Genomic DNA, 19,706 nt, shown 5'->3' with positions numbered 1-19,706 from the left:
TATATATTTTTTTATTATTTTTATTTTTATTTTTTAAGGCAAGAGGCTCTCCATACCTTTATCTCTATTGACCAGAAGAAAATAGATACTGGGCAGCACTGGGGTGACAAGCAACCACGAGAAGCATATACCACTGCAGAAAAACAAATTGGTGTATTACTAAATTAGTTGTTTTATAGACTTCTTCCTGGAATTATTGTGTAGTAGTTGTCAAATTTTATAAAAAATATGCTAAATGATAAGGAGAATTAGGCTAAATGTATAGTTTAGGAAAACCCTCCTTTAATTATACTGAATCTTTTAATGGAGGCAATAAATAGCAAGTAATTTGGCAAGTAATTATAAGTAAAAGTTAAAACTTTCTTCTCATTGATCTTCAGCCTCTGGATTCTCTGGTATCATCTCTCTTGTCATTAAAACTCTTCCCATTCCTTATCCTCCCCCGACTATTTTTCATAATATCAAACATCAATTTCCTAACTTTATATTTGTGTTTTCAGCTTTGTCTCAGCCTCCTCTTTTCTTCCCTTGTTACTCACGCCTTTGCTCCCAGGCCCATTTTTTCTTACTTTGAAATTCCTTTCTTGCCCAGTGGCCTGCACACAGCCTTCAGAAAGCCCTCCAAGTCCAAAACACCCTCCCCGTGATCACTTGACCCTCTCCCCTCCCTCACATCTTGAACTATTGCCTAAGTGAAGATAATCCTAGTCCACTGTTGACTCCCAAATAATTCTAATTAGGTCTTTTATATTAAGGTTCACCCTCCCATTACAATCCTTCGTTCTGTATCTACATTTACATTACATCTGCTACCTTAAAAATGAGAGCCTTACTGGTGGAAAACAGTATGGAACTTTGGGTATTTGTGGTGTGCAGAGCCCATTAATGCATGTATTTACACTGAGTCAAGAGTAATATTAACTACAACAACAATAATAAGGCTGAAAAGAAAATACTGAGACAACATCCTTCCTCCTTTTATGATTCCCCTGAAAGAAACAGGTGGAAATACAGGGTATTCTTCAGAGGAAAGCCCAAACTTTGTTCCTGGTATATTTAGCATTAGTGATTCTAAATGAGAGTGCATTAAACTTAGGGAATTTTAATTTTTTTCTTTCAAAAGAGCAAATTTTCAAGTAGCACAAAATTTAACCTACATACAGAAATGCCTACGTATATTGTAGTATATTAGTTTATGTAATTTAAGGCATGTAAAAGTGAGAGTTGTTTTGTATTGTTGTTTCTAAATGAATACAGCAGGCCCTCAAATAAAGTCATTTTGTTCAACATTGTTTCATTATAACATGGATGAGAAGCTGTAGGAACTTAACTCTTGTTTATGTCAATTAGCCTGTGGTAAAGTTCTTTTCGTTATATGTAGTTTTGCTTAAAGTTGCAAAATCTATTGATGACATTGAGGATTTACTGTATGCTCTTTTAAAAGGCTGCTTTCATTTTACCATTAGTTAAATAACAGTTCTAAATTCTTTAAAAGAAGTTAGAAAATCTGATAATTTTTAAGATTAGCAACTGGAAAAACATTTAATATACCATTTAAAGGACTATAAAATTGTATCTAATTTTATTTTTAAACTTTCATATGAAGAAGAACTAAGAAAACATTCATGTGAAATTAAAATAACATATTTGGGTTCTGTAACTATAGGCAGTTTTCTTTTTTGGTCTTCCCTTATTTTCTTTATTGTTATTTATGCAATAAATAAAATTCAGTGATGGGAGAGAAAGCTTGAGGTTTTTAATTTATGGTGAATCTCAAGACTTCTCTTACTCTGGAAAAGGCTATGCCCTTGCTATTTGCTTATCGCCTCCTAGCAGCCTTGGAGGTTATAAGCAAGGTAGGAGTTGGATGGAGATCACCGGGTTTCCTGCTTCAGTACATGAAGTCAGCATATAGTTAACACTGCAAATGATACTCTCAGCGTGATGATGTTCGAGGACTAGGATTTGTAGATGTCTCAAAACACCATCCCTCCCAGACAACGTGAGATGCAGTGTTAGCAGAGTGCTTAACACATTGCGTACCGCATAGAAATCTCTAAGACATACGCCAGGGACTGCACGTTTTTGGGCAAACTGCACGTTATTTAAATCATCATAATGCACTTTAGGTGTTGTTTTCAATAATTATAACATTTTTATTTACAAAAACAATTAAACAATTAAAGTTCCTAGTACTTTTTTAACGTATGGTACTGCGTAAAACATTTTCCTCTATGAAGAGGGACCAAACAAAATTTACATGAGTATCTAGATTCGCGCCTTTTTCCATGGGCGTGAAAAACGAGAACACTCGTGAGCGGTCCTTAACAGATGGCACGCGAAACACGAGAAAACTCCTGAGCGGTATGAAATGTGTTAAGGTATGCTTGAGTTTGAATCCCAATTTTGTCAAGTACTTGATGTAACTTGAGCAAGTTACTTAACTTCTTTGGGATTATGTTTATCTCTCTAATAAAAGCCTAAGCGACCGTTATGGCAGAACAACCAGAACAACCGGTCACTATGATGCGCACTGACCACCAGGGGGCAGGCGCTCAACGCAGGAGCTTCCCCTGGTGGTCAGTGCGCTCCCACTGGGGGAGCGCAGCTCAGCCAGAAGCCGGGCTCACAGCTGGTGAGCATAGCGGCGTTGGCAGGAGCCTCTCCTGCCTCCACAGCAGCGCTAAGGAGCAGAGAGCTGAGCAGTAAGGAGCAAGCAGGCAGGTAGTAAGGAGTGAGGCATCCCAGATTATGAGAGGAATGTCCGACTGCCGGCTTAGGCCGAATCCCCGGGATTGGGCCTAAACTGGAAGTTGGACATCCCCCGAGGGTCCCGGACTGCGAGAGGGCGCAGGCCAGGCTGAGGCCCCCACCCCCACCCCAGTGCATGAATTTCGTGCACCAGGCCTCTAGTTTATGTATAAAATGAGAAGTAGTGCAATCTATCTCATAGAGTTGTAACAAGGATTAATATGGTAAATCTAGCAAGAATGTTTAGTAAATGCACAGTAAATGTAGCTATTTTCATCCTGCATAGCTCTACTGACTTTTTACTTTGGATCTTTGCTGGAGGTATTTTGGGGGCACCCTCCATTTAATTAATTAATTAGTTAATTTGCTTGTTTCTTTGTTTTGCATCCATAGATGAGGTAATAGTTACCAACTCAATTTCTATATGCTATACTAATGTGAAATTGGCTGACAGGAACACCTGTTCTTTCCATAAAGGTGCCCTGTATTTTACATATCTGCTATTGAGATAACCTCTTCTTTTACTTTACAGATATATGTAATTGACAGTGCAGACAGAAAAAGATTTGAAGAGACGGGCCAGGTAAATAATTCTTCTGTTGATCTATTTCCCAAATAACTGGGTATTCATTAATCTGCCTTGTATGACAGTGAGAGAGATTTTTTTTTCTTTAACCTTTGCAGTTTAAACAAGACAGTCACTCTGGCAAGCAGGCAAAAATACCAGTTGGCTAAAAAGAAATTAGTTCAGAATCCTTTAAACAATTTTTTTGATTAAAGCCTTTTAGTTTAAATCAAATTGAATAAACAAGTTATAAGAAAATGGAATTTACCAGCATGCCCAAAAGCTCTTCAGGTTTCTTCTCATTCCACATAGAAATGAACCCAGAAGAAAATATTCACTTATTATGTCTGTGTACATTTTTCAATATCAACTTAATTGATCCAAGGGCAACTAACAAATTCAAAGGGATGGAAGAAATGTGTAAGCCAAGATGAAGCTGCTCTTGTTTCCAAGCCAAAAGATAGGTATCTTTGAACCCCAAAATGGCTTCAAATGCAGACTACATGTCAACATGATTACGCAGTGCAATTTGTATACACAGTTTTAAACAGAGAAGCGGTGGGCACAGACCATTTTATTGAGTACACTGATAAGAAGCAAGGGGTAGAGTGGACCTCTTTGGAGAAGCGTGATTACATTTTATTGCAGAATCCTTGGCTTGTGTCCTAAACTACCACTGGTGGCCTTCCAAAGGTAGCCGTCCCCATGTTTATGTTCCTTTTTCCTGGAAATTAGTTTGAGAACTCTCCAGACTCTTAGAGATAACCCTTCTATACCTTGATGATTTCTGGATCATCACTTCACGTGAGCTTGAAAGTGAAGGGTGTCATATAACGATGACACCTCTTGAACCCTCCAGTTCTCTTTGGCAGCACAAGTGTCTTACATAGGGTTAAAATGTGGATTTAATGGGAGAGGTGGGTCCTCATATTTAGGTACATACACACCCTCTACTATACTTATTGCAGACAGAATCAACATAACAGGGAAGACCCCAACTGATGGCCTAAAAATCAGAGACCTTGCCAGATGGACTAATACAGTTATTTTAGGATATGGGTTTGATGAAGTGTAATGCATGGACATGTTTTGGAGGTAAAGATTGATGAAACAGAATTATAGTCTTTAAAGCAATTGTCATTTTCAATTTATCCTATATAATAAAAGGCTAATATGCAAATTGTCCCCTCAAGAGTTCATCCGCTCACTATGATGTGCACTGACCACCAGGGGGCAGCGTGGAGTGAAGGAAGGCCCTGGCTGGCAGCCAGAAGGCCTTGATTGGCCCTAATCACCAGCCTGGCCTAGGGACCCTACCCATGCACAAATTTTGTGCACCAGGCCTCTAGTATTTAAATAAATACACACACATATACACTGAAAGTTATTTGCAGATAACAGCCTTGGCTAAATTTTATTTGATTTTATTTTTATTTTTTTTAAAATATATTTTATTGATTTTTTACAGAGAGGAAGGGAGAGAGATAGTTAGAAACATTGATGAGAGAGAAACATCGATCAGCTGCTTCCTGCACACCCCCCACTGGGGATGTGCCCACAACCAAGGTACATGCCCTTGACCGGAATCGAACCTGGGACCCTTCAGTCCGCAGGCTGACGCTCTATCCACTGAGCCAAACCGGCTAGGGCTTGGCTAAATTTTAAATTTCTAATCACAACTTTTGTTCTCCCTTGAACTGTGTTTCTCAAAGTATGATCTATGAATCCCTATAGCAGAACTACTAGAGGGGAGCTAGTTAAAATGCGGATTCCTAAATAAGTAAATAAATAAGATAAAATGTAGATTCCTGGGCTCTCGCTCAGACTTCCCAAAGTCAGCCTCTCTGGTAGGCCCAGCAGTCTGTCAGGGGAGTCTTTCACAGGCTCAAGTTTGAGAACCACTGCCCTTGAAAGTTGCTGGTTGATCAGCTTAAGTGTTTTATTTTTTTCTAGCTAGAAGTTAATGGTTAAATATTATAGCTTTCATCCTTCCCTCCCCATCCATTCTCAAAATGATCCAGGAACTAGCCGAATTACTGGAGGAAGAAAAGCTAAGTTGTGTTCCAGTGCTCATCTTTGCTAATAAGCAGGATTTGCTCACGGCAGCCCCTGCCTCTGAAATTGCAGAAGGACTGAACCTGCACACCATCCGTGACCGAGTCTGGCAGATCCAGTCTTGCTCAGCGCTCACAGGAGAGGGCATTCAGGTGAGATTACCTGGAGGCTTGGTCACCTGGCAACATGACAACCAACCAAGGTAGTCTGTCTCATTGCCTGGGCTGATCTAGATAGGAAAGGTATGAAACAAATAGCCTTTAATTGGTAGATGAACAATCCAGGATGTGAAGGGCATGAAGAGATTAGTTCTTTTCTACTTAGCAGCCAATGTGACATCAATAACTTTTCTAGGAAAGATAAACCCATCCCACACAAGCAACAAACTACCCTATTAGATAGGAGGTCAGAACAGAAGACTTAGAGCAGCAGTCACCCACTGGTGGTCCGTGAGGACCGAAAGGTTGGCGACCACGGATGTAGAAGATGCTTTCTAACTCTAGGATTCTTTGATGATTTGGTTGGGGTTTTTGTGTTGTGTCTCATGTTGTGGCCAAGGTAACAGAGCCATCAACAATTACGCACACTGGTTATCCTGTAGAAGTGTTGTTTTGTTTTCTGTTGGCTGTCTTCACTGCCTTCAGGGTTGGTGTCTATTTCCTGCTACTTCAGTTTGGTTTCCCACTGGTAGGCTTCTGCTCACAGAGGGCCTCGTGCTTTATACTGAGGCACTACATACCAGAAGAGCTGGCTCCCCTCACTTGGTATTAACTGAGAGGCTATATCCTCAAAGAATGATGAACAGGTTCAGCTCTGATGCTTCCTACCAAGCAGACGCAAACCAGGTGACACTTGGAATCAGTGCTCTAGGACTTCTTTATTCCAAAGCCCCAGCATGCCCACATGCCTCATTTTAGACATCTGGTGGACCTGCCAGGGAAGTGACACCATGAGGTGAGAATCGGGCAGTACTGCTCCAGGATGCTGTGGGGGATTAGCAACACCTAAAGCAGTGGTATCTTCCCTCGTTGCCATATGGCGTGTGTGTCTAATGGCATGACCAGTTTGCTTCTCTCTGAACTTGTGTGCTGGGGTATGAGCCTGCAACTTCTCAATCGTCCTGCAGCCTCTTTCCATTTCCTTTCTAATACTTTCCTTCTCTCTCTCCAAAGACATTTGACATTGATTTGTCTTAAAACTGCCTGACTGCTTTTATTTCAAGAAAATTGTCACGTCCTAGAGTTATCTCACTTTTCCATCTTTTTGTTGCTTGGTTTTTCTCTTTTTGTTATACAAACAACCAGGGCCTGTTTCTGTGCTTGGCCTTTAGATCTGAGAACAGACCAGTCAGCACAAGACAAGCACCCTCTCCTCTACAGTCCTTAATACCCACACCCTCTGTGTGTGTGTGTGTGTGTGTGTGTGTGTGTGTGTGTGTGTGTGTAGTGGGGGCTCTAAAATAGCCAGGGATGAGCTCAGCTACCTCCCCAAAATGGATGCTGGAGCTCTAAGAGTCTCTCTGTGAGGTTTTAGTTTAGGGAGGGGGGGATATTAAGTCTTATTTCCTTCCTTCCTTCCTAGACTCTGGTTATAAAAGTAATATATTCTCATTATTAATCATATAAAAGTATATAAAATTTAAAACTGTAAAGTTTTTTCCTCTCCCCTAATCCCACTTGACAAAGGAACTATCATTAATAGTTTTATTCTTAAGTCTCCTCTTTAAAATTATAATCACACATGTGATTATAGATCTATTCAGTTTTGAATTAACTGCATTTTTCCAGCTTAATTTAGGCTGGTCCAACAAGTATACTACAACCCAAGATGTTATTTATTTATTTATTTATTTATTTATTTATTTATTTTATTTGAGAGAGGAAGGAAGAGGGAGAGAGAGAAAAAAACATCAATGATGAGAGAGAATCATTGATTGGCTGCCTCCTGCACGCCCCCTACCAGGAAATCGAGCCTGCAACCTGGGCATGTGCCCTTGACCGGAATCAAATCCGGGACCCTTCAGTCTGCAGGCCGATGCTCTATCCACTAAGCCAAACTGGCTAGAGCCCCAGGATGTTTTTTAATAGGTAAACTCAAATCCTTTTATTTAGCTTCTCACTTAAAATAAAAAAATCAGGTTTAGCCTAAGGTATTTCCCTTGATTGTGCATAAGATGGCCTTCATGAGGCCTAGAGTGATTTGGGTTTGGATGAAGCTTCCTTGTGTTTATACAAACCACTTCAGCAAGAGAACTCTGCCTGTCTAAATGGCCTCAAACACAAATATAGAGAGAACATCTCAAAGTCGGGGGCTCTAAAGGTGGGACTAGAGAAAATAAATACATTTTGTGTGCCTACTGCTAAGAAAGTGGCAGCCCGTAATCTTTTTTCACTTGGTCAGAGTGTTGAAAGGAAGGAAAAGCAAAGCCGGCATTAACAGTAAGGTCCTTGTTTCTTCAGCCAGCCTTAAGCAGGGACTAGAGTTATCTAAAATCAGCATTTTGAGTAGTGGCATTCAAGTCAAGGGTGCTTCCTCAGAGCCTGGAGATTGGGAGGGAGCTCTAGTCATTGTCCTCCCAGCCCCCATCCACCACACCCCAACCTGTCAGGGGAGGTTACAGGGATAGAGCTCTTGTTCTCAGCTGTGTAACCACCATAGAAGTGGCATTCCCTTTAAGTCACAGGATCTTTAGACCAAAAAAGCAGCAGTGAGCTATCAGACAGAGTCGGGGAAGGCTTTAAAATCAGTCAAGTTTAAATCAAGTGAGACAACCATGTATGGTTTGTTTTTGTTAAAGTTCTTCTTACATCAAAGACCTTCAGCAACCAGATTCACAGGAAATTATGTCAAGAAAAATCTAACAAAGAACTGTGAGCATATATATATATATATAATGATTTTATATGGAGGAGAAATAGTTTGAAGGTCACTTAATTAGTTTAGTAGATAGTACCATGGTGTATAGAATTGGGTAGTTAAGACTGGGATTTCAAGGTTAATGAGATTAGATTATGGTTAATAGAATGATATAAATTTAGAGAGTTTAACCATTATTTGAAATGAGTTATTTAATAAAAATGTTAATTAAGAAGGGAATCTGCTGTCTATTGTCCTTTAATGGTAACCTTTGGGGACTGCAGAAAGGTTGTGGAGTTTTCTGTGGAAGCATTTCATTGTGAAGCACCCACTGGCCATGTCCCTCCCCCAGGTAACGCCTGTGACCTAAGCTCTTGTCCACTCAGCCAGTGTCATGGTTTTTACTTTAAAGAGTCACTCAGGAGGAATTGCTTTCCTGCGTTGCCTAATGCAAGTGCAGGCCTTTAATGATTCTTGTTTACTAAGGTTTCAGTATTCCTAAAAAAGGGAAGACCTCGCTAGAAAAATTTCCATAAGATCACTTTCAGACATGGATACTGTGTAGTAATTACTAAAATTCCCTAAATTCTTATTTCATCTTCCCTCCTTCCTCCCCTTCTTCCTCCCCTCCTGCTGCCCCATGAGAGCTGGTCAATAATGGGCAGAGCTACTAAAGTGATCAGACATTCAAATAACATCTGGCACCATAGCTCTAAAGACCCTAAAAGGAAAAATGTACAAAGGTTAAATAACCAAACAAAAAAACCTCTGGATTTTTTTTTTAAATATATTTTATTGATTTCTTACAGAGAGGAAGGGAGAGAGATAGAGAGTTAGAAACATCGATGAGAGAGAAACATCGATCAGCTGCCTCCTGCACACCCCCCACTGGGGATATGCCCGCAACCCAGGCACATGCCCTTGACCGGAATCGAACCTGGGACCCTTCAGTCCGCAGGCCGACGCTCTATCCACTGAGCCAAACCGGTTTCGGCAAAACCTCTGGATTTTTACTGATAAAATAACACCCTCAAGTGAGTGAGCCAGGGGAACAACCACAGATCCACTGGTAAGCTACACCTTCTGGACTCATCGGGCAGGTGTATCACTTCTTAGCCGAGCAGCTTGAACACATGATTTAAGGTTATGGGATGGATTTCAGATTCTTGTTCTACCTGATGTTCTGATGACAAATATGTGCAGTCTTGACAAGGACAGGCAATCCCATTTGTTGTTCAGCCGCCCCTGTCCTGGGTGTAGAGATGGACTTCTGAGGCTTCAGGAGAGTTCAGAACAGGTCTTTCATAGCCTGATGGATAATGACCAGGAGGCCAGCCCATTGTGTAATTAAAGCAGGTTTTCATGAGAAACGTCCAGAGGACAGCATAGGTAAAGGGCACTAGCAGCTGAAGGAGAACATCAATCTTGGAAACCCTGCCTGCTGAGGGGCCCAGAGTCCAGAGGAGCGATCAGAAGAGACCCAGTTATGTCACGTAGATGAAGGCAGAAAGAGGAGAAACTGAACAATGTCTGGGCGGGGAAGCCTGCGGCCCCTGAGTCAGGCTGCCTCACAGACCTGGAGGCAGTCTCCCTCTGCGCCCTGGGCTGGGCCATGTTGCTAGGGCCTCTCCTCGTGTAGGACATCGAGCCCTGGGACTCCTTTTCCCTGGGTGTCTAGAAACAGTGAACCAAGGACTTGGCTTAGAGCCAGAGAAAGGTAGCGAGAAAGCAACCTCTTCCACCTACACATCTGAATTTAACCCAGACCACCACGCTGTCCTTTACTGTTGCAGTGTCAGGTGTTTGAAGACATTTTCTCTCTAAAACATCGTGTGTGTGTGTGTGTGTGTGTGTGTGTGTGTGTGTGTGTGTGTGTGTGATTAAAATTGTACTGGAAGAGAATTTCCTTTCAGTGCAGAGAGCAGCAGTTTCAAGCTGGTCTCTAGCCTTTGTCATAACAGAGACCTGCCTCCACCATAGCTAAGCAGAAAGTTCTCTTGGGTATTCCTCTCCATGCCCCCACCTCATGCTCACATTTTCTTTTCACATCTCTCCCACGTTCCCCGTCTTCCTTCCTTCTCTAAACAGGAGTAATGGTTCGGCTTATAGTCTCACCTAGAAAGGACCACTAGCAATCGGAGTCCTGCTGTGTGAGCTCTACACCAGAGTGCACCTCCCTCGTGAACATTACACATTTCCTAGCCCAGCTCCTTGGAGGTTTTTTTTTTCCTTCTTCCTTGGTTTAGGGGGCTTTTCCCTTAATATACCAATGGAATTTGGTATTTTTAAATATGACATTTACCACTTCTTTCAAGGCCTGGCATCAGTTATTTTTTACTCCAAGTGTACATGGAACTGCTTATCTGCAAGTCAGACCTCAGGTTTATTTTTAAAATTTCAAACCTCTCTTTAGACCAAGAAAGCAAGCTCAGGACATCCGATTTTGCTACCTCTCTGGTGCAGTGCCCTTTGTCACCAGAAAAAATATTAATAGCAAGCAATATTTTATGTATGCAGCATCCAGCTGCTCCTTGGCCCTGGGGGCCTGGTGACACAATGGGATAGGCTGCATTGCTCAGCGAGGGCCTGAGCTCCTCCTCCTCTTAAAGCAATTACTGATGTGGCATGTAGTCCTCATGGCATAAAAAACCAGGCCCACCCAACCATGGCGGCCACTGCTCCCTTCCAACCATTGAGCAGTGATGGATGCATTGTAGGGTGATCAAATTAAAGGGAGCATTGCAGCCAGAGTCCACCCTTCCATAGAAAGAGGCATCATGCCTTTAATGCTGGACCACTGAGATCTGTGATTAGTAGGTTTCCACCCCTGTGGTTAGGGCAGCCTTATATTTTCCCCAATGGTCATATTAGAGGATAATCTCATGACATAGCAAAATTTATTTCCTCTCCACAAGGCCAAACAAAGCTCAGTATTTGAGGTTCAATGCCTCACTTTAGTCTCTATTATCGAATTAAAGCTAATCAATTTAAATTCAGTTTCAGCAAGTTTGGCCAGAAGGAGGTGTGGTGGAGGAAGGAAGGGGAGAACTACTCATGCCATAATATAGTCATCCCCGTGACAAAGATCAAATGTGCAGCAATTTGGTCAAACCAGTTTTTAACAATAAAGGTTCAACCATTAAACAAACTTATGAGTTCATTTCCTTCTTTGGAAGCAGAGCAGTAACCTACTTCAAGTAACTGATCACTTTTTCTCAGTCGTCTGTTTTGAAAAAAACAAAGCTTTACCAAATTAAGGCAAGAGTGACGTGGAGCACTAATTTAAACTTGAGAAGCAGAAGATTCTGCTTCTTGCTATGATGTTGTCTTTAAATGTTAATATTTCTATTGAAGGTGGTGGTCTTGGTGGAGAGTTACTATGCTAGGATGTGCACCAACGTAAACATGCAGCTTCCACACAGATAGATACCAGGCAGCCCAGGAATCCTGAGAGTTGAGTGGCCAAAAACAGCCTCTGGCATCTTCAGAGCTGCAGCCAAGCTCTGCAGGAACGTGGCCTGGGGCTACCCCAGTCTCATGCCCTTTTAGTCGGAGGTCCTAAGGAAGAAATAACTAGCATTGCTCTTTCCCAACTTTAGGGTGATTCCCAGCTTCTCCATAAGCTTGAGGCAGAGCTCCTCCCTCCAGCACTTGTCCGCACTCATTGAGAACCGGTAAATGGTTAGAGTATGGGTGCTGGAGCTAGAGAGCCCTGGTTCCCAGCCCGCCTCTGCCACACACTGTTTTGTGCTCCCATTTCTTCCTTTGTAATGTGGACATTGTAGTCCCTACTTCACAGGGTGTTACAAGGGTTAATTAAAAAGATATAAATTAAGTACTGTAGGTCAGACACCATGCTAGGTTCTGTAAACACAACCTCAAGCCAGTCTGACTTGGACCCTCCCCTCAAGGATCTTGGACAACATATTATCTTTCCTTTTCCGTGGGCAACTTGGCACAGCTTGTCCTGATTTGAGTGGAGAGGTATTATCCCCATTGACTAGTGCCTCCTCAACAGCCCCTCACCTCCAGCTCTCTTTCTCCTCAGGTAATAACAGGAAAGGTGCAATTCCCCAAACCCCAAACACTCCCGATCAGGGCAGAGCAGCCACAGGGCTTGGCCCCTTTTAAATCTCCCTGTGCTTCCCACACTCCAGACTGCTGGGGGTAGCTGCAGAGGCTCAGGGACCAGCAGGATAGCTGGTGGGTACTGACCTCTGAGCGCCCTCTGTTGGCAGGACTGTGGCTGAAAGGGCTTTGCCACCGCTGGCCTCACAGACATCTGGAGCACATGGCTCCCCAGCAGGGCTCCCGCATTTAAATCCCCTCTGCCTCCATAACAGATACCAAAAAGAAAGCTGCCCCTCACCCTCCACATTCTGCTTCGGGTTCCTGCAGCTGAGTAAATATTTTTTCTATCTCTTTGACTGTATTCATGTTTAGTTAGTTACATATAATAAAAAGAACAACCCCCCTGAAATCAGCCATAAAACAAGGGGGGAAACCGGTATTCATATAGTGTGGGAGCACTTGATTTCTCTGAGATGATTTGATAAAATACCACAAGTCTCCATAGAGGAGAAAATATTGAGGTGCGTACCTTTGATAGTGTTTGTGCAGGTTTCTGAAGATGGAAAGTGCTACATAAGTGCTGAGCTATTCAGCTTGGGAAGCAAAGAGAAGATGGTTATCTTATTCATCCCTCTTTTATTTGTAAAATCTTTTCTGTCTCCTGGCAGGTGATCATTTTTTTCCTGGAAACCAATTAGCTACTAAAATTAAACATGCTTCTCTTTAAATTAATCCTTTTCATAAAATGGACTTAAAATTGGCCTCAGCTTTTGAAGTCGGTAGCTGACCCAGTTGTAATTGGAGATGTATTTGGAGGCCCCCTTTCTCCCACCTCGGCATCCCGCCTCCCTTGTCCCCACTGCTGCCAGGTGCTGTCCACCTTCAGGCTTTCGGTCGCGGCCAGCCTCATCTTGGCAGATGCCCTAAGGTCTGCTCTGGAACAGCCATCAGATTATCTGGTTCTCCTGCCCAGGCGTTCTGATGGCAACTGGCAGAGTTTTAATCACTGTAAATTCAGGTGATGGTCAGATTAGCCAGGAGATAGGGTGCCTGCTGGTTGTTTTGCAGTGATGTATTGTTTATGGGATTAATGCTCTGAATGCCCAAAGGTGTCAGCTGATATTTATTACTTTAAGCTGGCTCAGCTGTTCAGGTTCAACCACTAGCGCCGTGGTCACAGGAAATACAGGGCTCTGCGTGTCATGTATGCCCTGAGATGTGCACATGTGACTGGGACCTCAGCAAGCACGTATTGCAGACTCGGGGGGAGTGGGGAGAGGGGATTTGTGCAGGATCCTGCTTTGATTTTGTTCTGAGCTTCCAAAGGAACTCTGCACACCCCTGAAGGTCGGAGAGACTCTAGGGCAGTGGTTCTCAACCTTGGCTGCACATTAGAATCACCTGGGAACCTTTTGAAACTCCTGATTTCTGGGCCTCATCCTCCGGAAATTCTGTTTCTTTGTTATGGGATGAGGCCACAACATTAGTAACAAAGAAACAGAATTTCCAGAGGATGAGTCTCAGAAATCAGGATTTTAAAAAGATTCCCAGGTGATTCTAATGTGCAGCCAAGGTTGAGAACCACTGCTCTAGGGGAAGGGAGAGTATTCAGGGGTGGCTCCAAAGTGGGTTGAAAAGGAGGTCATCTCTGGCAGGTCTGGCATCCAGGAGAAATCATGCCACCTGCCAGGTGGCTGTAGGCATTGTGTGGTTTTACCTCTGTCCCTCTCCAGCCTTCTAAGAGAGGACGCTTTCAAGGTCACTGTGCCTTTAAGGGAACCTTCTCCCCAGTCCCTCAGCTTGGTAGTGCTTAAAGCTACAAGAATCAGGCCCGGACTTTCTAAACCGATCTGGAGAGCTGCACGAAGAGAAATAAATGTACATTGCCCTAGTGTGTGTCTAGTAACACACACTGCATTTGGTTTGTTTTTCCAAAAAGAAATTTAATTTAACCCGTGCACACTGCCACACTGTAAACACACCGGGCACCAGAAGGGTGGCTTATTGAATGGAATGCCCGAGCAAAGGTCAGCTTTTAGAAAAAGCCAAAAAGGGCTGGAATCTTTCCTGATAGAGCCTCAATCAGGCCTTGGATCCAAGCAGATGTGTTTATTTTTTCAGAGGGAGTTCCTGAGAACCCATCTCAAGTTCAGACACTGGCACTCCCACTCCTCTCTCCCTCCTGTGCTCTCAGAGGCCTCCCCACGAGGTCACTATCCCTGGTCACCCAGGTGGGCCCCTGGGACAGACTCGCTGGAGCTGGTGGTAGGGGAGGGGAGGCCCACACCCCCCCTACCCCCCTCCTGGGCTTGCGTGTATAGTGTCTCTCTTATAACTAACACTGCCTTTCTCTGCCCATTTCCCTCAAAGGACGGCATGAACTGGGTCTGCAAAAATGTCATTGCAAAGAAGAAATAAAATCTAGACGAATGGAGATGCAGGAGCTTCGGGAGCTGAATTCTGTCCTGAAAAACACTAATTTGCTGCTTTCTGACCAAATGTTTTTCCATCTGTGTACAGCTACAGCTGTTTGAAGAGAGGGTACAACACAGTTTAAAGAGAATCCCTATTCCAGCAGTAGATTTAACTGATCTCTGAGGTTCAGTATCATTTTTCAAATAAAGGAATTATATTATTTCCTCTGCATAATTGAAATAGTATTAAATGTCTCAAAGCACATGATTAGAAAATGAGATCTTTTAAATGAGCAAGAGATTGCATTGCAGTTCAGACAATTCCAGTGGGCTTTTTTTTTTCTTCTTCTTTCAAAAAAAAAGAAAAGGAAAAGAGAAAGAAGCAGCTTATGCTGCGTTCATTTATTTACTGACCTGTCCCTTGCTCTCCCCATGGTTTTGGAAGCACGGACAGTGTTTGCTGGTGCTGGTCAGTGATTTTTACCATCACCAACTGAGCCAGGGCTGCATTCCGTCCAGAGGGAAGCTGCTGGGGGGAAGGGAGGAAGAGCAGATGATTAAACCATCTTGTCATGCAGGTAGGAGACTGTGTGTGTAATCCTCACCCTTTGGAGAGGAAAAAAAAAATCCTTTCTTGCAAACAAGTCACCACATAAACATGGCCCATCCCAACCCCCCAGCCAGCTATACCGGGAAGCAAATTCTTATGACTTTTGACTATAATGACATCTGGAATGTAAGGAGAGGTGGGAGGTTTAATTCCAGAAAAATTACAAGGTCCTTAGAAAGCCCTCACATGGAGGGCTCGGGCCAGCGTAAACAGGCTTTCTCCAGTTCAGTGGAGCAGGGAGCAGCCGACTCTGAGATTAGCTGGCTTCTGCGCGGCAGTCCTATAGAAGGGATTTCTAAAGCTCAAAGAATTCTGTGTTTAAATGATCACAATAGGCCGTTGCTATCAGATTTTTAAAATAAATGCAGCTTACCCATGAACCTGCTCCACTGAGAAAAGGCAGGCAGATCGATTTTTTCAAGATCAATTTTTACAATGCTGGCAACTTGGGGGTGTGGGAAGCTCATAGGCGGAGAGGGTTTGCTGCTGGGAAGAAGGTGTGTGATTGCAGGGGCCACTCCCAGGGAAGCCAGAGTCACCCCAGCTGCCCATCTCCCCTTCCTCTCTCCAGCAAAATGTGTCCTCTGTTGATTGATTGGAGAGGACTGGAAGGAGACTTCTCCCACCCCGTGTTGCAAAAAGAGCTTGTTTTCCTGAGTCTTAAGAAATCCCTAGCTTCAAGCATGAAAGCTGGCCAGAGCATCACCCAGCTCCTGAATTGGACTCTGTTCTGGTGCCTGAGCCGAGGGGTTTTCAGAGCATGAATAAGAGACTGTCCAGTGGCTGGCTGGTGGGCCTCGGGAGGCCAGCTGCCTTCGCATCCCAGGAGGTGGCCCTTCCCAAACCCACTCAGGCCTGTGAGCAGAGGGGGGGCCGCTCCAGCCCCGGCCGTCTCTGCCCAGCTTTTCTGGACAAAGTTGTGCAGGTGAAGCTGAAGCATGTGCAGCCTCAACGGCGTGCTGGGCTGGAAGTCATTCCTGCCAACATGAAAAGCTGCACCGGGGGTGCTGTGGGCAGACCTGTAAGGGCTTGTAAAACAAAAGGAGGTGAGGGTTTTCCAAACCACTGAGCTACCTGCTTCCTGCTACCTCCTCCTCTGGCTTCCTTGTCTCCCCCAGGGCCTCTCCCACTTTGAACAAAGGAAAACAGAATCGCAAGAAACCAAAATCCCCCTGCCATCCAGCTGGAAATGTGGCTCTAGGGCTTGAAAATGGGCTTTCCCTCCAAATAGGGCACCAGGGATGCGAGCTGAAGGGCAGCGGCCTGCTTTGAGGTCTGTGATTTTGGAACAATGTGATAGGAACTTTGGCAGTGGATAGTCTGTAAAATACTTTGGTTTTTTTGCCACCAACTTAGGGAACTCTTTGCAAGAGTCCTCCCCAGGCCTGGGCCAGCAGGCAGAAGCCACTCCCCTCCTCTGATAACAGCCTCTCTGAACCTTCACTTGCTTTTCAGCTAAAGATAGAGTGACATGGTAGATGTCACAAGCTTTCATCTTCCCTTTGAACCCTGCTGGACCCTCCTGGGGGCTCATGGGGTAGATGAGAGATGCCTGAAAAACGCAGACCTTAAAAGCTCCCATTTGTAAAAACAAAATACTCCTAAAGCCCCCTTTCCTCTCCGCAGCCCCACTCCCACCCCTAGGGCCATGACCAGAAGACAGAATTTGAAGCTAGAAAGGGGATACCCAGTCTCCCATCCTCCCCCACCCAGTGTGTCTGGGTGAGACTTGCTCTGTGCACCTCTGCATCTGAATGTGCAAGGGAGAGGGCTGGAGGGCACCAAGGCCCGGGTCGGGGGGGGCCCCAGGATGTGTGCTCAGACCAGTTGTGAGAAAAACTCCCTTCCCCTCCTACTGACCTTCCCTGTGCAGCAGCTCCTGGCTGGATCCCCGAGCCCAGTGCAACACACCCTTTCCCCTTCACTCTCCCCTGGTTACTATGGAAACAAGGGTGTCATTGATGTGGGCTGAGCCGGGGAACATGTCGGGCGGGCGCAAAGCTGAAAGTCAGCGATTATGCCGGTGGGTACAAATGTGCGGGGAGAAAGAAGTCCACAGGTCCCGAGACTGCTGGAAGGACACAGTCCTGCCCCCTCCCTTCCTCCTCTCCTCTCTATCCTGGCTTTTGACAAATTTCTTTATTCCCCTCTGGGCTAAAGCGGTGGCTATTTTTGTGTCACTCTGTGCCTCACCCTCACTGTGGGCCGCTCCTTATCCGGACCTGCCCTGGAGGGTGACACCATGTCAGCCTCTCCAGGACTCGTCCCTTGATTCCCGTCAGAGTTTGCTTTGATTTCTCTTTCCTTCTCAGGGGCAAGTTCTTACTTCCTTTTATTTTTAGCTCTGCACTCCATGTGGTTTCAGGGTTCAGTCTGATCCATCGAAAGTTTCTTTTTATATAGTCCCTTTTGAAAATGATAAAGAAATGGACGTGGTATTTGGTCATGTGGAAAACTCACTGTATAATTTAGATGTCTGTCAAAAATCCAACAAATAAAATTTAGCTGAAATGAAGGCCGCCTGGAATGTGTTGTGTTCTTTGCTGAAGCTCAGAGAGGGCCTGAAATCTGTTTGTTATTTCAGAGGTTAGCATTCCTCAAGGTGCTTTTTTTCCCCAGAAGGATGTAATATTAACACCACCAATAACAAAAATAAAAATAACCACTAGTAAGCTCCTCCCACCTACCAGGCACTCTGCATACGTCGCGGGCAGCATTAGGCCTACTTGACAGTGGCAGAAACTGAGGCCCTTGCCTGGGTGAAGGGTTTTACCCAAGATCACAGAGCTGTTCGTGCAGGAGGGGCCTGGAACCCAGGTCTGAAGGCTACAGCAAGCTGCCACCTCTGGGAGCTAAAGACAGTAACAGCCCATTTCCCAGTAGCCTGAGCCCCTAGCCTTCCAAGCCCACACCATGGGTCTCCTCTGACCAGCACTGCTCCCTGGACATTTCTGTCCCAGGTGTTGGGTAACTTCTGTCCTCACAGCACAACTGTTTGTTTGTTTATTTATTTTAAAATATATTTTTATTTATTTCAGAGAGAAAGTGAGAGGGAGAGAGAGAGAAACATCAATGATGAGAGAGGATCATTGATGGGCTGCCTCATGCATGCCCCAAAGTGGGGATCGAGCCCGCAACGCACACGCCCTTACCGGGAATCAAACCCATGACCTCCTGGCTCATAGGTCGACACTCAACCACCGAGCCACACCAGCCAGGCCACAACTGTGTATTTCGTACCATCCAGAAAAAAGGGTGAAGACATTAGGAAAGTTAGGGCTGACAAGGATGTTTGCAACTATCTGATCCTGGGTCTTCCTTTTCGAGAGAGTTCTGAGAGGGGGATAGACTTGCCCAAAGTCACACAGGAGGTGGCAGGGTGGGCACTGGCCCAGGGCTCTGCCCTCTAGAGCAGAGGAGCTTACCTTCCCCTTTGGCAGCCTCGCTTCCTTGGTCTGGAGACACCAGCATGGCTCTCGAAGGGCCCCCTTTAAAGGCAAACTGCTGGCAAAAATAGAGGGGAGCTTGAGGCAGAAGAGAGGTCTAGTGTTGCCAGAGAAACGTCAGGACATTCGGTTAAATTTCAAATAAACAAGGAATCATTTTTTAGTGTAAGTATATCCCATGCAATATTTAGGACATACTTATAATACTAAAAAAAAGTAATTGTTTATCTGAAATTCAAATTTTCACCGGCCATCGCGGTTTTTGGTTTTTGTTATTTTGCTAAATCTAGTAACTCTATCCAGGATGCCTGGCTCTGGGACAATCTAAGTGTGTTCTCTGGAGTCATCTATAAATCAGCTCTGTGATCTTGGACAAGTTGGCTACTCTCTCGGAGTCTTGCCTCTTCCCCTGTGGAATGGGATTAAAGTTATAGGGAGATTGAAAGGAGATAAAATGTCAATAAAATACCTAGACCTTGGGCAATCGTCAGCCTGCAGTAGGGACGCTCTGTGCCTCTGTTTCTTATCTGTAAAGCGAGTCATCTGCCGCATGGCATTCTCTAGAGTCGAGGGGATTAGTGGAAGTTTGGATGTCCAGTGTGTAGTCGATTCCAAGTCATTGGTAACTATTATAACTGGGAGAAATTCTGAATCCAGGCCTTCCCAGACCCCCAAGACCTCTACCCTGCCACCTGGCCCCTCCACTTGGCGAACTTTCCAGGCAACAAGCAAGCAGCCGGCAGCCTTCCTGGAGATGCTGGCAGCCCCCTCCTCACCGGGGCTCCCAGGGCCACCCCAGCCACACCTCCTGCAATTAGATTTGTAAGTGGGAACATGCTCTTGTCAGAGGCTTCTGATTGGCTCCGGGCAAAAACACAGTTTAGCGCTCAGTCAAGCTGCATTTTAGGGCCTCTGTCTCCCTCTCCCTCTTTTCCCCC

At 44.6% G+C, this 19,706-nt stretch overlaps 1 protein-coding gene across 1 annotated transcript in view; it reads left to right on the top strand.

Annotated features, from left to right (window-relative positions):
* The window catches only part of ARL3 (ARF like GTPase 3), a 30,085-nt gene extending 15,138 nt beyond the window's left edge, over positions 1-14,947 (top strand). The window contains exons 4-6 of the mRNA XM_081104693.1: positions 3,284-3,334; positions 5,338-5,523; positions 14,669-14,947. Of these exons, the coding sequence (XP_080960819.1) occupies positions 3,284-3,334; positions 5,338-5,523; positions 14,669-14,716 (285 nt within the window). The 3' untranslated portion in view covers positions 14,717-14,947. The remainder of the gene's footprint in view (positions 1-3,283; positions 3,335-5,337; positions 5,524-14,668) is intronic.
* Positions 14,948-19,706: the final 4,759 nt, after the last annotated feature.

Source organism: Myotis nattereri (genome assembly GCF_964212035.1).
Source record: "Myotis nattereri genome assembly, chromosome: 13".
Taxonomy (NCBI): Eukaryota; Metazoa; Chordata; class Mammalia; order Chiroptera; family Vespertilionidae; genus Myotis; species Myotis nattereri.
Note: the sequence above shows the minus strand (reverse complement) of the source record. Positions and strands in the feature narration are given on the sequence as shown.